The 19966-nt window shown below is 41.5% G+C and overlaps 1 protein-coding gene across 1 annotated transcript in view; it reads left to right on the top strand.

Annotated features, from left to right (window-relative positions):
- The window catches only part of ETFDH (electron transfer flavoprotein dehydrogenase), a 157146-nt gene that overhangs the window by 90448 nt on the left and 46732 nt on the right, over positions 1 to 19966 (top strand). The window contains exon 11 of the mRNA XM_053703777.1: positions 1164 to 1346. Within this exon, the coding sequence (XP_053559752.1) occupies positions 1164 to 1346 (183 nt within the window). The remainder of the gene's footprint in view (positions 1 to 1163; positions 1347 to 19966) is intronic.

The raw sequence follows: 19966 nt of genomic DNA on the forward strand, positions 1-19966 counted from the left end.
TTGTTCTTTCGTGATTCAGATAGAGCATGCAATTTTAAGCAACTTTCTAATTTACTCCTATTATCAATTTTTCTTTGTTCTCTTGCTATCTTTATTTGAAAAAGAAGGCATCTAAGTTTTTTTTTTTGGTTCAGACTCTGGACAGCCCTTTTTTATTGGTGGATGAATTTATCCACCAATCGGCAGAACAACCCAGGTTGTTCACCAAAAATGGGCCGGCATCTAAACTTACATTCTTGCATTTCAAATAAAGATACAAAGAGAATGAAGAAAATTTGATAATAGGAGTAAATTAGAAAGTTGCTTAAAATGTCATGCTCTATCTGAATTGCGAAAGAAAAAATTTGGATTCAGTGTCCCTTTAATGACCAGTGATGTACAGGGTACGTTGCGGTCGTTAAGGGGTTAAACATTGAAAGTGGGATTCTGTTACCAGTTTATGACGATTCTGTTACAAGCAAATGGGTGACTCAGTTACCATTACCACAAATTATGAGGTGGAAAAATATTTTAGAACCACCTCCTTTTGGTATAGAGCTTGCATTGCAGAACCTAAATACAAACCTGAATTCCATGGTACATAAGACAAACTTTTTTTTATTGCATGTTTTTATTTAGCCACAATCACCAAAGGAAATTATCTTATGTGTGAAATGTCACCTTATCATCATTCTAACCCCTATTTTGAAGTATCAAGTGTTAAATTTGTCAAAGATGCATATTTTCATTGCATTATATGCAAATAAGTAAAAGCCTGCTCATTTATCTTAATTAATAGTTTGAAGTCCTATGATGTGAGGAACTATACAGAAATCATTATCAATATTCGAAAAATATAGCACCTCAACTGACAAACAAAGCCAAAATCTGGTCTCTATGTTTATGTTTAAATTTTAGGCCCCATGTCCATGTTTTCATGGAATTGCCCCTATGTGATATATGAAGCCCAATGCTATTTTTGTATTTCTTTAACTTGTGTTTTTATTCAGATACTTTTCACTTTTTTTTGGGGGGGGGGGGGGGGTTGATCAGCGTTATAGTTTTATTTCCATGTATTTGATTTGCAGATGAGTGACACCATTTGTATCATGAATTAATTAAAGTGCAAAGGTATGGAATTCAGATATATTAGCTAGCTTTGTTTGCATTGTATCATTGTTTAGGTCTTAATATCACGGAGTATGAAGAGGACATTAGGAAGTCCTGGATATGGAAGGAGCTTTATTTAGTCAGGAACATTAGGCCTTCCTGCCATAGTCCACTGGGTTTATATGGTGGCATGATCTACACCGGTATCTTCTACTGGATATTCAGAGGAAGGGAACCTTGGACACTAAAACATAAAGGTACTTATGCTTTTCTCTTCTGTTTCTCATTAACGTATATGTTTTGTAATATTTATAATTAGGATGGATGCTAATTATTTAATTCATTTTATGCTTTTGTATTTTTATGGTTTTAATACATTTTAAAAAATTGGGCTAATGCAACACCATATGATTTACAATAGAATCCAAAGACCAGCACCTGCAGTCTTCAGTAGTGTGCTAGCTACCAAAGTTGTTGCAAACTTGTGTCATCCAAGAAACGTCAATGCAGCAACACCACTTGCAGTTTAAATAATTTATTAAAGGAGCGTATAGCATTACAACGTTTTGGGCCACATTGCTCATGACTAAGGGCAATGTGGCCTGAAATATTGTACTGCTATATTCTTCTTTAATAAATAAAATAAAAAAAACTGCAACTATATGATTTACAACATATTTTTTATGCAGTCCAGAGGAAAAGTCCACCTAAGATAAGCAAAAAGACAAAATTCTAGGCTAGTGAATACTTTGAGATATGTATATAATAATTCAATACTTTTACCATTTTTGCTTTCTAAATGTGAATTATTGAGGATCCACTTAATAAGACTATTTACACTGTCACAGAGAATGACTTCCAGGCAGATAAAATGTAGAACTAGGACAAGGCAGGACACAAACCATCTGCTTTTGTCTAGTGAATAGACATTTCACCAATTATGTTATGATGATTAATGAAGAAATTGTAACTATTTAACAAATCAAGGGCAATTGCTGTCATACATAAAATGCAAATATTTTCAAGCTTTCCGCCATTTGCTTGTTGGTTTAGACACATTTTAAGCAGCTGAAAGGGAATTGACAAGCCGAAAACAAAAAATACTAAGTAGTTAATTATATTAATAGCTTCATTTTAGATTTGATCTTTTTAAACAACTGAGTTTTTTGTTTTTTTGGCTTGTCATTTCCTTTTCAGCTGCTAAAAAACATTTATGCTTACCAGATAAATTCCTTTCCTTCCGGATAGGGAGAGTCCACGGCTTCATTCCTTACAATTGGGAAATACAACACCTGGCCACCAGGAGGAGGCAAAGACACCCCAGCCAAAGGCTTAAATATCCCTCCCACTTCCTCATTACCCCAGTCATTCTGCCGAGGGAACAAGGAAAAGTAGGAGAAACATTAGGGTATAAATGGTGCCAGAAGAATAAAATAAATAGGGTACCGCCCATAGACAAGAAAAAACTGTCCGGGGCCGTGGACTCTCCCTATCCAGAAGGAAAGGAATTTATCTGGTAAGCATAAATTATGTTTTCCTTCCTAAGATAGGGAGAGTCCACGGCTTCATTCCTTACTGTTAGGAAAACTATACCCAAGCTCCAGTGGACACTGAATGAATAACAGGAGGAAACAAAAAAGAAAAGATGTGGACCATATTCTGAGGGCACCACAGCCTGCAAAACTTTTCTCCCGAAAGCTGCTTCAGCCGAAGCAAAAACATCAAACTTGTAAAATTTTGAAAAAGTATGTAAGGAGGACCAGGTAGCCGCCTTACAAATATGATCCATAGAGGCAATAGCCAATAAAAAGAGAGCTTCCAAGATAACAATTTAATGTCAATGGAATGCAGAGGCTCAAACGGGACCTGTTGCAAAACCCGAAGAACAAGATTATAGGCTCCAAGGAGGAGCCCCAGATCTAAACACAGGTCTGATCCTAATCAGAGCCTTAACAAAGGACTGCACGTCTGGAAGCTCAGCCAGTCTCTTGTGCAATAAAACAGACAGGGCCGAAATCTGTCCCCACAGGAAATAAGCAAGATTAAGGTTCATAAGCCAGAGTATAAAATGTATATTATTGCCTACCATAGAGCCATATATGCTCCCTCTTCATCTAGCATCCCTACATGGTGTGAAGCCCACTTTTCGGACCCAGTTTTGCGTTAATAGTTAATCTTGACGCATATCTTTGGTTAGATGGTGACTTATTTAGGAAAGAGCTGGTTTGTTTTCCCTATATATGAATCCCTGTAAAATGCCATATCATAAAGATAAAAATATCTTTCTAATAATGCTTCCTGAACCTTCTTCCTCCACATGTCAATTGTGGGCATGTTAGCTAATTTCCAATGGGAGGCTATAAGTTGTTTACCTGTATTCAACATGATATGCCCATAATTTCTCTTAATAGTACATTTAATTTCGTTTAACATATTGAAAAGGCAAACTTGAGGAGTTAAGGAAATATTACAAGATAAAACACTTTTTATTTCCTCTATTATCAGTCTACAATAAGTGCTGCATGGCATGACCACCAAATGTGGCCCATGTTGCCTAATTCCAGTGCACACCTCCAGCATTTATCGTTAGCTGTTGGAAATAAATGTTTCATTCTGTTTGGCGTTAAATACCAACAAAACAATACTTTATAATTTGTCTCTAAGGCACTTGTCGCGTGGGCGGAATGTGCTAAGTTTCTAAAAAATAAAATCCCATTCCTTTGGGTCCTGACCACCCAGCAATTCCCTCTCCCACCCTTTCACAAAATTATGTGGTTTGGGAGATGTGGCCAATAGAATGAGATTGTATGCGAGGGATATAGTCCCTTTTTGTGGGAATTTGGAACTACAAATTAGTTCAAAAGGTGTCAATGGCCTTAATAAATTTGACCTATTTCTGTGTGAATTTATGAAATGGTTGACTTGGTGATATCGCAACAACTGCCTAAAAAAACCATTGCCCACATCCTCCAGTTTCTTTATGGGTTTCAGTTTATTTAGATTGGTTAGTAATGATATGGGAATGCATCCCTTTAGACTGCGATCAGTTCCCAATGGGTATTTCAATCCTTCTGCAAATTCAGGATTTGCCAGAATTGGCGTCAAAGGAGAATGGGCACTGGATATGCCCCCAACATTGACACATATGTATTTCCAGTCTGTTACTGTGGAGGTAGTATTGTTCTGAATTTTAGATAAAAGTTTAGGTATCCAGCACGCGCCTCCTAGCTGGGGTGTGCCTGAAAAGTCATGTTCTATTTGTATCCAATGCTTTGGGTTATCAGAATCATTCCTACTCCATTATATGATTCTTTGCAGAGAAATTGCTTTTTTATATAATGATATATTAGGCACTCTGAGGCCTCCCATAACTTTATGTGCATACATAACCCGTGGTGGTCTATTTTTCCAAATAAAATCATGGATGATCTTTTGGAGTTTCTGTAAATATATGTCAGTATGTGGAAGAGGGAGTGTGTGCAAGATGTATAATATTTTTGGCAATAGCATCATCTTGACTGTATTTATGCGCCCTATCCAGGATATTTTTTCCAAGAACCAGGATGAGGCGTGAATAGATATAACAGTTAGAAGCTTAGTATAATTAATAGATCGGATAGAATTTATATTGCTCGTTATATAGATACCCAAATATTTAATAGATTTCTGTTGAACAGCATAAGTGCAGGTATTCTTGATATTAACTATGTCCGAAGCAGACAAGTGAACTGGTAGTAGTTCTGATTTTATTTGCATTTATCAAAAAATATGAAACCTCCCCATATGCTCGTACTTCTGACTGTACCGCTGAGAGAGATCTCAGGGGGCAAGACAGGGACACAAGAACATCATCCGGGAACATAGATAATTTATATTCTCTCCGGTTGATTACTATACCTCTTATATTTTCATTAAGCCTGATCTTATTAGTCAAAACTTCTAGGGAGAGAATAAACAGAAGCGTCGAAAGTGGGCAGCCCTGCCTTGTACCATTTCTGATTTCGAATTGCTCCGAAAGAGTACTATTAATGCAAATCTGAGTTGTAGGGAAGGAATACAAGGCCATCACTCTGTTTATAAAGGAAAGTGGGAAGTTAAATTTAAGAAGTGTAGCCTCGAGAAAGGTCCAATCTAGTCTATTGAACGCTTTCTCAGCATCCGTGGATTATAATATAGAAGGTATCTATTTGAAGCTTATCTTGTATCCCTGAGAATACCACCTCCTGGACCCACGGCTCCTGTACATCCTTGAACCAGGCGTCTGAAAAAAGAGACAGTCTGCCCCCTACACGATATGATCCCGGATCGGGGGCTGCCCCTTCATGCCGATTTGTTTTCGGCAGGCTTCTTATTCTACTTGGATTTATTCCAGGACTGAGCCGGCTTCCAAGTACTCTTGGGTTGCTCGGGCTTGGAGGAGGATTGTTGTTGCTGGAGTTTGTCAGAACAAAAATTAGAAGATTGTCGTCCCATAGACTTGTTGTTCTTATCTTGCGATAGGAAGGCACCTTTGCCTCTGGTAACTAGAAATAATGGAGTCTAGGCCTGGACCAAATAAAATCTTTCCCTTGAAGGGAAGAGAAAGGAGTCTGGACTTAGAAGTTATATCCGCAGACCAAGACTTCAACCAGAGCGCCTAGCGGGCTAGGACTGCAAAGCCAGAGACCTTTGCATTTAGGCGAATAATTTGCATGTTCGCATCACAGAATTGGCAATTCTGAGAGCTTTAATTTTGTCTTGAATATCCTCGAGGGGAGACTCCACCTCAATGAGTTATGACAAAGAGTCACACCAGTAGGTAGCTGCTTCGGCAACAGTGGCAACTGCAGCCGCCTAAATCCTGTATGTTGAAACATCTTTCTCAGAAAGGTTTCCATTTTCTTATCTATTGCTTCTCTGAACGAAGAACTATCCTCAAGAGTTATAGTAGTACGTTTAGCAAGCGTAGAGATAGCACCATCCACCTTGGGAATGGAGCCCCACAAATCCAGTTGAGAGTCTGGGACCGGGAACAGGAAGAAACTATTCTTTCCCATTCGTTCTTGATATAGTTCGCTATCTTAACCAGCACAGGAAAAGTTAAAGGAACTTTCCTGGCTTTGTAAACTCTGTCTAATTTAAGTATAATAGGTTTTTCAGGTAGTGCAGCCTCTGGAACCTCTAAGGTAGACAGAACCTCCTTTAATAAAAAATGCAAGTACAATTTTAAATCTAAAGGATGGTTCCTCCGCAGCAGGAGGCTTAGACGCTAAGGACTCCGACCCAAAAAGTTCACCCTCTGAAGCTACAGAGGTTAACTTATCATCGGATAACTGGGACATAATAGCTAAATCCGATAAATATTTAAATGACTCTGGGTCAGGAGAGCTATGTTTAACCTTTTCTCTTGCTGTTTTTTTAACTGCGCGGGGAAAGTCAGCAGGAAGAAGGCCCCCTGCGGATGGAGGATTAGATGTGCTACGGGGAACTGCATGTAGAGTGGATAATGTAGCAAGGGTATTAATCTCATGGGACACCGAGTCCTGAGAGGTAGACGGCTCAGAGGGACTAAGAGCCTTAGCAGGCTTGTCTACCTTCTTAGACTTTATAACTGTGTTAAGGCATGTGAAACATAATTGAGTGGGGAGGAAACCACAGCCTCCTCACACTATAAACAGGTATGATTTAGTACAGAAGAAGTACCTTCTAGCATGTCAGAGTCCTCCATAGCTCAGGTTATACCCACAGAAGGACGCAAATAAAAAAGTGTTTTTTTGTTGTTGTTTTGTTTTTATATACTCCCAATGGCTGGGGCACTCACCACCTCCTAGACCCAGGCAGTTAACAGAGGAAACGCTCTCCTCTGGTTCAAGTCTCACCCGGAATGGAGGAAATGAACATAGACCACACTCAGTCACATTGAGTGCAAGACAGTACTTACCCTGTTATTACAAGTACAGCAAGTAATAGGAGCTGTGTAACACTTTCAAAAACGAAAGTGAAACTTAAAAGTGAAACCTGTTTGTTCCAGCCAAAAACACAGTCTATCAGCCCAGGAAAAAAATTGCCCAAAGCAGCATGTAAATAATACACTGATTAATTAACCCTAACTGTTCAATAAACCCCCTTCAGAGGCTATAACCCTGGATCCTATCAAGGTATAAAGGAGCCACACTGTGACCCTGTTATTTTACCGTTTTATGTGTAAAAATTGAAACGATCTTACCTCCAGGATCCATGCTGTGGAACAGAATAGAGCCTCTCAAGTGTGACAGTCTTATAGCAGCGCTCCTGACATGGACTTCAGTGAGAGAAAGCAGGCAGTGGAACTCGTCAACACTGATTGCTTAGAAGCTGTTAGCAGTAGTCTGGATGGTTTCACAGAAAAACTTTCCCTGCATCTCCAGACTCTAACTTTCATCAATACTCTCACTGAGAGGTTGACATGACTACTTAAAACTCCAGTCCTATCTTCTGACACTTCTCTGCCACCTCCTAACGTGATGAAAGGCAAAGAATGACTGGGGTAATGAAGAAGTGGGAGGGATATTTAATCCTTTGGTTGGGGTGTCTTTGCCTCCTCCTGGTGGCCAGGTGTTGTATTTCCCAACAGTAAGGAATTAAGCTGTGGACTCTCCCTCTCTTAGGAAGGAAATGTGTTTTATCCGAGGGGGTAAAGACAGCAAATGTGTTATTCATACATGACTGAGATCCTCAATATTTTCTGTCATTGAAGCATGATACCCATTGAAGGGCTAATATACAGGATCCACATTCTATAATGGCTAAGAAAGAATTCATTTGGTAAACCAAAGCTAAATTCCTGAACACAAAGTATATCTGGATGGGTTGGAATGTTCTACAAATTTTGATGCTTCTAAGCAACTGAAATACTCTGGAGATTTTTTTACTGACCTTTACTGGTGTGACCAGCCTGATATTAAAGCGTTTTTAACAGGATCTGAGGGATTTATTAATTCAGTAAGATTTCATGTTAGACTACAGTAAAGAGAATTGCGTGATAGAAGCAAGAAAAATTCAGTTAAAAAGAATAGAAAATAACTGAAGGCCATTGCAGAGTTTAAATTATTTACATATTTTCTCAATCACAAGGAAATATTACTTGGGGAGAGGAGTTTAAATGTGATATATTTCCTGTTGTGGTGGTCATATGAGGCCAGTCTGTATTAAATCTTATATTTTCAGACACTAATGCATTGAAGAAAAATATGTATTTTTTCTTTACTCTGTGTGTGTTTTTTTTATTGTCGTCAAATACCTGTCCAGCTCCACTTAAAACAAATTATCTTCTACACATTGCTGATAGTCATTGCAATCTGTCCCCAAACTCGCCATAATCTTCTTTAATTTATTAGTTAAACTGAATGTAAATTTTCGTGAATTAGTGCCCGGTTTTTAAAAATACTTTTAAAAACAGGGACACTTTCATTCATGAAACTTTACATTGCAGTGTAGTTTTACCAATACTTACCTTTCTCTTGAGCAAAGCTAAATCGCTGATCCCCCGCCCGCTTCTCATGCTGTACTTACACAGCAATGACGAAACCGGCTTCCTTCAATCACGGCGTGGCCTCACGAGATGGATGCTCTTGGGGGGAAGCCATGATTGGAGGAAGCCGGTTTCGTCATTGGTGACTTAAGTACAGAGGAACTGCGGGCGGGGGATCGGTGATCCGGCTTTGCTCAAGAGAAAGGTAAGTATTTTTAAAAATACGCTGCAATGTAAACTTTCATGAATGGTGTCATTTTAAAGTTCTCGGTCCCCAGATGCCACATTCCAAAAATCAGCATGATCCGTTTCTGGGGACCGGAGTTACAGTCCGTTGAAGTTATGGGGATAGGGGTGTCCAAAACCCCTGGTTCCCAAAGGAGCTTCCCTCCGGTAATTCCCCCACCTCTTGTCCTCCCTAGGGGCTACTAATCCCCAAAAGAGCGGAGCTCTGGGGCACATGGTTGCTGGAGCGACGAGGGGTAAAGTTAGCGGGTATACTGCTGTCCTGTGGCCGACCGGGAGTTCCAGGAGCCTGGACAGCCTGAGAGGGGTTAGGCGGGTGTCCGCTGTGAGGTGGCGGACCGGGAGTTCCAGGAGCCCGGCCAGCCTAGGAGGGTTTTCCTGGTCATACACCAGCTCTTTTCTAAACAAGTTTTGAACACAAAACCATGCAACCAAAAGCTTCCAGAGATTGTGGATGCTCTGAGGAGCCCAAAACCACTGAGAAACAAAAGGGGTGAGGTTGTAGGGGAGTGGGGGGTAGCCTTAGCCGTCTGATATCCGTGACATCTCCCCCCCCTCCAGTTTGGCAGACCCGGCTAGACCCTTAACGGGTCGGCCTGGGGCTCTCCGATGGTGGCCCTCCACTTCTCGGTTGCTGGGAGAGGTTATCCCATCTCTCCTGAGCTTGGGGCATCCTGGGGGGTTCCTTCTGACGTTTATATCCTGCGCCTTGGGCGCAGGGATAGTCACATAACGCATCGTCCCAAACAAGTTTTCTAAGGCCGGCTACAAAACAATTGCTGTCCACCAAGTTCCAGTGTCCTTAAGTTCCATGGCCACACTGCCTCTCTCTGTGACACTCTGTTTAGTACTGGCTGACCCACCCACAAACAAAGCTAGTGCCGGTTTCCCAGCTGTATTCCCACCCCAGACCAGAGGGGGAGGTTGCCCCTTGGTGGGACAGGTAAAGCTTGGGTGCCCAAACATGTGGCACCAACTGTATACACTTTTATCCTCCTTGCCCAATGCAACGCCTGCCCTCGGTGAGAAATACTCCGGGACAAGAAAAGGGTAGAGACCCTGCCAAGCTACTGAGGGGAGAGTCAGTCTGTCTCTTCTCCCGAGAAGGAGATCTACAGCTGGGGAGGGAAGTCTGCTACCTCCGCTCCATGGGAAACTGTGCTGCCGCTGTCTCCTCTCCCAGAAAGGGATTCGGCCGCTGTGGAGAGATATCGATACCCGTCTCTCCCTGCAAGGGCTTCTCTGTAAGGTGAGTGAGGACGACTACCTCCGCTCCCGAAGGATGGATCTGCCGCTGGGGAGAGAGACCGACTGTCTCCTCTCCCTTGAAGGGGTTCTGTTTATGGGGAGGGAGGATGACTACCTCCGCTCCCAGGGGATGGCTCTGCCGCTGGGGAGAGAGACAGACTGTCTCCTCTCCCAGGAAGGGGTTCTGTGTAAGGGGAGGGAGGACACCTACTTCCTCTCCCTGGTTTCCTGGAGCTGTTACAGGTGCTGGGCAGAGGGCGGCAGCTCTCGGCCCTGTTGTCAGCACTTCTGCTGAGATGGCTCCCTTGTCCAAGTCTATAAGCTCAGAGCCACACTGCTGATCAGGATCCAGCAGCCCTGGTTCCCATTTTCTTTGCTGCCACTCCTCCATGGTCGAGCTCCATGAATCCCAGAGGGCTGCACCCCAGATATGTATGCCCCTGGCACGCTGCTTAGCGAGATCCAGCAGCCTCTTGTATTCCTTGACCAGTGCCTCTTCCTGGTCCAGATCGTCCAGCAGCCAGGTCTCCTCCAAGAGATCCAGCAGTACCTCTTTGAGCCCAGAGATATCTTCCAGACCCTGGTCTGTCTCGCTCCCAAACTGTGGGTCCTCTGTCCCTTTTGTATACAGCAATCCAAAGCCAAAACCCTCTGTGGGTGAGCCATCCTCCAGCCATGGCTGCGCTTGCATAGCGAGTCATTGGAGGGCTCGATAGCCGTCCTCCACCCACATCTCTTGCTGGATCAGTCTATGTAGAATAGCTAGCCATTCTTTCTTTGGCTGTTCTCCCAGGAAAGGTAGTCTCATGGTCCACCGAACCCGGAATCTTGTGTCATTCGTGGGGAGGACCTTTCCATTTTCCTGCTCCTGTTTAAGAGCCTACCACCAGAGGTCTCGGAGGGCAAGGTTCCTCCATGCCAGAACGTCCTGTTCCAAACAAGGATCATTTGTTCCAGTCAGCATCTTTTGTACTCTCCCTAGGAACTCTGCCTCCATATTTACTGGCTACTGTGGTACGTCTCCTCTGTCGGCAGAAACTGTGTGAAAGAAGCAGATCCCACCGCTGCCACCAATGTGACAGATACCCTGGCTACCCCGACTGGATAGCTCCTCCAAACAGGTCCTGCTTCCTCCCTGCCGACTGCAGCTATGTAGCTGGCAAGTGACCACAGCCTGTAGCCACCCCTGATGCCCGACAGCATCAGTACCCAGGGTCCCACCCTGTGACAGAATCCAGCTATCCAGGCTGGGTAGCTGTGCCTGAGAATCCTTTCTCTGCCTTGAACAGGCTGCTATGTAGCCCAGGAAAAGGGATTTTAGCTGGAGCCAACCCAAATAACTAGACGGACTACCATTCAGGTTAAATAAGAACTGATTTTATTGTAAAACATACACTCCTTTTATACACAGAGCTCATCTTGATAACACAAAGGACAATCCCACAATTTTCCCGCCATTCCCGCCCCTCCAGACAGCCCGGCACCTCCATAGGAGCCACAGTCTCACATAATCCCAATACCTAGGGGTGGCGGTTTCGGGTGAACCCGGTGGAGCGGCGGCACTTCCAGGGTGTCATTTTAAAGCTCTCGGTCCCCAGATGCCACAGTCCAATTATCAGCATGATTAGTTTCTGGGGACCGGAGTTACAGTCCGTTGACGTTATGGGAATAGGGGTGTCCAAAACCCCCGGTTCCCAAAGGAGCTCCCCTCCGGTAATTCCCCCACCTCTTGTCCTCCCTAGGGGCTACTAATCCCCAAAAGAGCGGAGCTCTGGGGCACATGCCGACCGGGAGTTCCTGGACAGCCTGAGAGGGGTTAGGCGGGTGTCCATTGTGAGGCGGCCGACTGGGAGTTCCAGGAGCCCGGCTATCCTAGGAGGGTTTTCCTGGTCATACACCAACTCTTTTCTAAACAAGTTTGGAACACAAAACCATGCAACCAAAAGCTTCCAGAGATTGTGGATGCTCTGAGGAGCCCAAAACCACTGAGAAACAACAGGGGTGAGGTTGTAGGGGAGTGGGGGTTAGCCTTAGCCATCTGGTATCCATGACAGAGAGCAATCGGAGTAAACGGATAAACTAGACTGAACCCCCAAGGCACCACCAGAGCATCTATCACAGCAGCCTGCGGATCTCTTGACCTTGAACCGTACCTTTGAAGCTTGGCATTCTGCAGAGACGCTATCAGATCCAACTCTGGCACCAACCATTTGAGAATTAACCTGGAAAACACCTCCGGATGGAGAGCCCATTCCCTGGGATGAAATGTCTGTCTGCTCAGAAAATCCACTTCCCAATTGTCCACTCCTGGAATGTGGATTGCAGATGGACAACAATCGTGAACTTCCGCCCACTGAATAATCCAAACCACCTCCCTCATGGCTAAGGAACTCGGAGTTCCTCCTTGGTGGTTGATGTAAGCCACTGAGGTGATATTGTCTGATTTGAATTCTGATAAATCAGGCTAAAGCCAACTGAGACCAAGTTATCAGAGAATTGTAAATCATTCTCAATTCCAAGATGTTTATGGGGAGAGCAGACTCCTCCCGATAAACATAATCCCTGCGCCCTTAACAAGTCCCAGACTGCTCCCCAGCCTAACAAGCTGGCATCCGTGGTCACGATCACCCAAGAAGGTCTCCGGAATCATGTGCCCTGAGACAGATGTTCCTGAGAAAACCACCACAGAAGAGAGTCTCTAGTTGACACATCTATATCTATCCGCTGAGATAGATTCAAATGGTTTCCGTTCCATTGTTTGAGCATGCATAATTGCAGAGCTCTCAAATGGAATCGAGTAAAGGGAATGATGTCCATGGAAGCGACCATCAAACCAATCACCTCCATGCATTGGGCTACTGATGGCCGAACAGTAGACTAAAGAGAGAGGCAAGCAGAGAGAATTTTGGATTTCCTGACCTCCATCAGAAAAATCTTCATAGATAGGGAATCTATTATAGTCCCTAAGAACACCACCCTTGTAGCTGGAACAAGGGAACTATTTACCAGATTCACTTTCCATCCGTGGGAACGTAGAAAAGACAACAAGATCTCTGTATGGGAGCTTGCTTGTTGAAAAGATGGCGCCTGAACCAAAATGTCGTCTAAGTAAGGTGCCACTGCAATTCCCAGAGACCTGATCACTGCCAAGAGAGCCCCCAGAACCTTTGAAAAAATTCTGAGAGCTGTAGCAAGGCCAAACAGAAGAGCCACAAACTGAAAATGTTTGTCTAGAAAAGCGAATCTCAGAAATTTGTGATGATCCCTGTAAATAGAGACATGAAGATATGCGTCCTTCAGGTCTATGGTCGTCATGAACTGACCTTCTTGGACCAAAGGAAGAATGGACCGAATAGTCTCCATTTTGAAGAATGGCACCCTGAGAAACTTGTTGAGACACTTTAGGTTTCAAATGGGATGAAAAGTTCCCTCTCTTTTTGGGAACCACAAACAGATTTGAAAAGAATCATAGACCCTGTTTCTTTACTGGAACAATCACTCCCAGAGAAAAAAGATCCTGAATGCAGTTCAAGAATGCCTCTTGTTTTACCTGATCTGCAGACAACCTTGCCCATGGGAGGTAGAAAATTGAATTCTATCTTGTAACCCTGAGAAACAATGCTCACAGCCCAAGGATCTGGGACATCTCATAACCACTTCTGACAAAACAGGGAAAGTCTGCCCCCCACTTGATACGAGGGCTGACCCATCATGCTGACTGATACCAAGAGAATGAAATAGATTAGATAATATAAGTAAATGAGAAAGTTGTTTAAAATTATATTGGCACACAAAATACAGGTTGCAGGCACTACTATAACAGACCAAAAATTTGAAAATAAAAGATCCTTTATTGATGCAAATATAAAATTATGCAGGCAGACAAGGAAGGACAGCCTAACGCGCTTCACGCCTCCTAGTGACGCTTACTCATAGACTGCTGTCTATTTTAGAACCTAGTCTATTTTTCTAGGCAGTGAAGGGGATATTAACCTCCTCACTGCCATACAATATAAACTTAAAAAAGGTTAAAAACATAGAGAACCTTTTATGGACACAGAGTTTGTTTACATATGCTATATATACAAAATAGCGAATGACTAGTATGTGTTATTATTATTAGTATCGTACCCTCACCAACTGTGTTTTTGAAAAATCCTAAACAGCAGTTTAGCATTTTAATGAAAAAAATATGTATATATATCAACAGCAAAAAGGGAATAACAGTGATGGTATACACAATTCACAAAGATCCAACATGTATCATTATTATGTGATATTCTATAAAAATGTATTTTTGACACTTGAAAATAATGGCTAATATCAGTATTAATATAGCATACTCAAAATCAGAATGCAATATCAATGATCTATAAAGAAACTAATATTGCATTCTCTATTCATGTCAAATATAATTTACAATTATATTCTCTATCTGAATCATGAAATACATTTTTTGGGTTTTATGTCCTTTTAACAGCTTTGCTGTGGTGCTCATTGCCGACTCCTGCTGGCCAGGAGAGATATTTCCACTAGTAATTGATGACGTTGTGTGCTCACCATATCTTAGGAAAGAAAGGATCCACAAAGGGTTGTACTGTCATTTGTTAACTTTCCCTATTAAAGGGGCAGTCTACACCAAAATTGTTATTGTTTTAAAAGATAGATAATCCCTTTACTACCCATTTCCCAGTTTTGCATAACCAACACAGTTATAATAATATACTTTTAACCTCTGTGATTATCTTGTATCTAAGCCTCTGCAAACTGCCCCTTTTTTCAGTTCTTTTGACAGACTTGCAGTCTAGCCAATCAGTGCCAGCTCCCAGATAACTTCACGTGCACGAGCACAGTGTTATCTATATGAAATACGTGAACTAACACCCTCTAGTGGTGAAAAACTGTTAAAATGCAATCTGAAAGAGGTGGGCTTCAAGGTCTAAGAAATTAGCATATGAACCTCCTAGGTTAAGCTTTCAACTAAGAATACAAATAGAACAAAGCAAAATTGGTGATAAAAGTAAATTGGAAATTGTTTAAAATTACATGCTCTATCTGAATCATGAAAGTTTATTTTGGCCTAGACTGTCCCTTTAAGCATCAGCGTATGGAAGGGGATATCTTACATCAGAAAGCTAGTTCTACACAACATGACCAGAATAAGCCTACGAGTTGTAGAGGAAAAGTGAAGCACTTAGGCAGTTCTTCATGTAAATGTTAAGAGTCTTTGTATTTGCTATGACTTTTTTTTGGATGGGTCTCATAGCACTACCCTTTAACGTTCTAAATGTGTGTTCCATCTCAGGAGGCTACTCCACTACCAATTTATCTTCTTTGCAGGGAGATTTCTCATGCTGTAAATCCTTATTAAGTCTTATTACCTTTCTCACTTTTATACTGAAGGGTATGAGTGTTCGTAGGATTTGTTTTCTCAGACCTGTACAGCTGGGTACTGCTCACTCTTCTGGGGAGCCAACCTTCAGAACCACAAAACACTATAAGGCTGCTGTTTACGCTATTTGACAGAAATGATCACTACAACATTCATATTCCTTTAGGTACCACGCTGGTCCGTAAGAAGATAAGTAGGCATGGGAGATAACTAGATAATTTGGGATGTGTATTCTGACTTTTCATTATCAAACTAATACCAAATATGTCCGCAAATCCAGATCTTATTTTGTTGCACTTTTACTAGAAGAATTTGGGCTCCAAAAACAGCCATATTTGGCATTCGTTTGATAACGAAAAGTCAGAATTCACATCCCTAGGGAAAATAAAAAAAATCTTTTCAATTTACTTCCATTATCGAAATGTGCACAATCTTTTATTATATGCATACTTTCTAAGGCCCCAGCTCCTACTGAGCATGTGCAAGAGTTCACAATATATACATATATGCATTTCAGTGTTCTCCAAGGAGAATTCTGCCAGCCGGTGGTCTTATGGAGTAGGCTGGTGGAGGCAGTGTAATACATTGCAATAGTATAACATTTTACAATATTACAATAACAATAAATGTTATTTGAGCTATGCAAAGCCTAAAATAATTACATAATCTCTACTATAATCACGTTTGTAACGCATCCTCAAAGGAATGTTGGCTGCGCAAGGCAGCCAAAAGAATGTTGCCTACGCGTGCAGCCAAAAGAATCCACCTGAATGCAGCAAAGCTGCATCCAGGTGGATTCCGAAAATGGCAGGGTAGTGAAAGAATCCACCTTTGGATGAAGCGTAGGCAAACTAAGCATTAAGAAAAAAAACACTCAACCAGCCGCATGAAATAACAAAAAAACACGTAACCGCCCCCACGAAATAACAAAAAAAACTAACCGCCCACACGAAATAATAAAACAAACTAAACCCCTGAACGAAGTATAACGCAAAAAAAAAACTTGCCGCCCGTACGAAGTATTAGCAAAAAAGAAGTATTAACAAACACCTAAACCGCAAACCCTCACATCGCAAAAAAATAAAGTAATTAACCCCTAATCCACAAATTAACGCAAATAACATAATTAAAATATTAACCCCTAAACCACCAACCCCCACATCGCAATAAACCTAATTAACCTATTAACTCCTAAACCGCCAGCCCCCCACAACGCAAATAACTAATTTAATTACTAAGCCCCCTAACCTAACAACCCCCTTTAAAATAAAAAATCCTAACATTAATTTAAAAATAAAACCTAACATTAAATTACAAACAATTAATCTAAAATTACAGAAAAAATTAACACATTTATCAAAAATAAAAAATGAAACCTAATCAAATACCCCTATGAAAATAATAAAGCCCCCTAATCTAAACTAAACTATCAAAAGCCTTAAAAAGGGCCTTTTGTGGGGCATTTAGCTCTTTTACTGCCCTTAAAAGGGCAATCAGCTCTTTTACAGCGCAAAAAAACCAAATCTAAACCCCCCCCCCAAAAAAAAAGCCTAAGACTAAGCCCCAAATAGATACTCACCGTTCCTGAAGTCCAGTGGAGAAGGTCTTCTTCCAGGCGACTTCATCATCTTCTATCTTCACCTGGAGTGAAGGCGGAGCTGAGCTCCCAGATGCGCGGATCCAAAGCGGCGGTCCTCATACGAGGACTCTTCATACGATTGTCCACCGCACACTGAAGATTGAATGCAAGGTACCCCATTTTTATTGGGGTACCTTGCATTCCTATTGGCTGAAATGTTGAAATCGGCCAATAGGATGAAAGCTACTGAAATCATATTGGCTGATTTGAACAGCCAATAGGATTTCAGGAGCTTTAATCCTATTGGCTGATTTAAAAATTTCATCCAATAGGAATGCAAGGTACCCCAAATTGAATTAAATTTTTAGTGTACAACGGAGAATAGATGAAGAGGAGCATCGCCGCCACTAAGGACCACCACTCTGGATCCGCGCATCGTGGAAGACTGCTCCGCACCTCCGTGCTGCCTTCGCTCCGGATGAAGATAGAAGATTATGGTGTCGCCTGGAAGAAGATCTTCACCTCCAGACTTCAAGAACGGCGAGTACCTATTTTGGGCTTAGGCTTTTTTTTTTTTTTTTTTTTTTTTTTTAAGATTAGGGTTTTTTGGACTGTAAAAGAGCTGATTGACCTTTTAAGGGCAATGCCCGTACAAATGCCCCTTTAGGGACAATGGGTAGCTTAGTTTTTTTTTAAGACTACTTTTTTTTGGGGTGGGGGTTGGTAGGGTGGGGGGTTTTACTGTTAGGGGGTACTTTGTAATTTTTGTATGTATAAGAGCTGGTTTCTAAATATAAATTTCAAATTTCTAAGAGATGATTTTTAAATACAGCCATCAATCAGCAAGCGCTACCCAAGTGCTGAACCAAAGATGGGCTGGCTTGTAAACTTACATACCTGCTTTTTCAAATAAAGATTCCAAGAGAATGAAGAAAAATTGATTTGCGCTGGTTTGGTATCACATATACGGCGTAACCTAGAAGTTATTTCTGCCTTCGCCCGTAGTTTTTTGGGCCATAGGCAGGTATACCAAACCAGCGCAGTTTGGTATCCAATATACAGCGTAAGGACTTACGTGGCGAAAATGGAGAAATCTTACTCCATTTTCGCCTCGCCACAAAATGCAGCCGTAGTAAGCCTTACTCTGTCTATTGGAGCCTCGTAACTCCCTAAACTACCTGCTAAATAAAACCTAACACCTAACGCATGCGCAATGTCTATCTACCTGTCAATCGCGATCCCCCGCCGCAATCCCTAATAAAGTAGTTAACCCCTAAACCGCCGCTCCCGGACCCCGCCGCCACCTACATTAAAAGTATAACCCCCTAATGTGATCCCCCTACACCGTCGCCAGCTACATTACATACCCCCTAATGTGAATCCCTTACACCGCCACCATCTACCTTACCTACCCCCTAAAGTGAGCCCCTACCCCGCCGCCATCTACCTTACCTACCCCCTAAAGTGAGCTCCTACCCCGCCGCCATCTATTTTAAAAATATTAACCCCTAATTTAATCCCCCTACACCGCTGCCGCCTATATTAAACACATTAACCCCTAATCTAATCCCCCTACACCGCCGCCAGCTATATTAACTATATTAACCCTAATTATATTAGGGTTAATATAGTTAATATAGTTATTATATTATATATATTAACTATATTAACACTAATTATATCAGGGTTAATATCGTTAATATCGTTATTATATTATATATATATATATATTAAGTATGATAACCCTATCTAACTCTAACATCCCTAACTAAATTCTTATTAAAATAGATCTAATTAATATTAATATTATTAATTAAAATATTCCTATTTAAATCTAAATACTTACCTATAAATAAACCCTAAGATAGCTACAATGTAATTAATAATTACATTGTAGCTATTTTAGGGTTTATATTTATTTTACAGGTAACTTGGCATTTATTTTAAATAGGTATAATAGCTATTAAATAGTTAATAACTGTTTAATAGCTACCTAGTTAAAATAATTACCAATTTACCTGTAAAATAAATCCTAACTTAAGTTACAAATACACCTACACTATCAATAAATTAAATAAACTACAAATATCTAAACTAAAATACAATAAAATAAACTAAATTACAAAAAAAAAACACTAAATTACAAAAAATAAAAAAAATATTACAAGATTTTTAAGCTAATTACACCTATTCTAAGCCCCCTAATAAAATAATAAAGCCCCCCAAAATAAAAAATGTTCCCTACCCTATTCTAAATTAAAAAAGTTCACAGCTCTTTTACCTTACCAGCCCGTAAAAGGGCCTTTTGCAGGGCATGCCCCAAAGAATTCAGCTCTTTTGCATTTAAATAAACATACAATACCCCCCCAACATTACCACCCACATACCTCTATTCTAAACCCACCCAAACCCCCCTTAAAAAAACTTTACACTACCCCCCTGAAGATCTCCCTACCTTGTCTTCACCCAGCCGGGCAGAACTCTTCATCCGATCCGGGCGATGTCTTCAATCAAGCGGCAGTGAAGTCTTCTTCCATCCGGACAATGTCTTCAATCAAGCGGCAGTGAAGTCTTCTTCCATCCGGCGATGTCTTCAAGCAAAGCGGCATCTTCAATCTTCTTTCTTCGCTCCTCCGCCGCGGAGCATCCACCCGGCACGAAGACTGAAGGAGAAATGAGGTACCTTTAAATTACGTCATCCAAGATGGCGTCCGTCGAATTCCGATTGGCTGATAGGATTCTATCAGCCAATCGGAATTAAGGTTGAAAAATCTGATTGGCTGATTGAATCAGCCAATCAGATTCAAGTTCAATCCGATTGGCTGATTGGTTCAGCCAATCGGATTGAACTTGAATCTGATTGGCTGATTCAATCAGCCAATCAGATTTTTCTACCTTAATTTCCGATTGGCTGATAGAATCC

This window comes from Bombina bombina, chromosome 2 (assembly GCF_027579735.1).
Source record: "Bombina bombina isolate aBomBom1 chromosome 2, aBomBom1.pri, whole genome shotgun sequence".
Taxonomy (NCBI): Eukaryota; Metazoa; Chordata; class Amphibia; order Anura; family Bombinatoridae; genus Bombina; species Bombina bombina.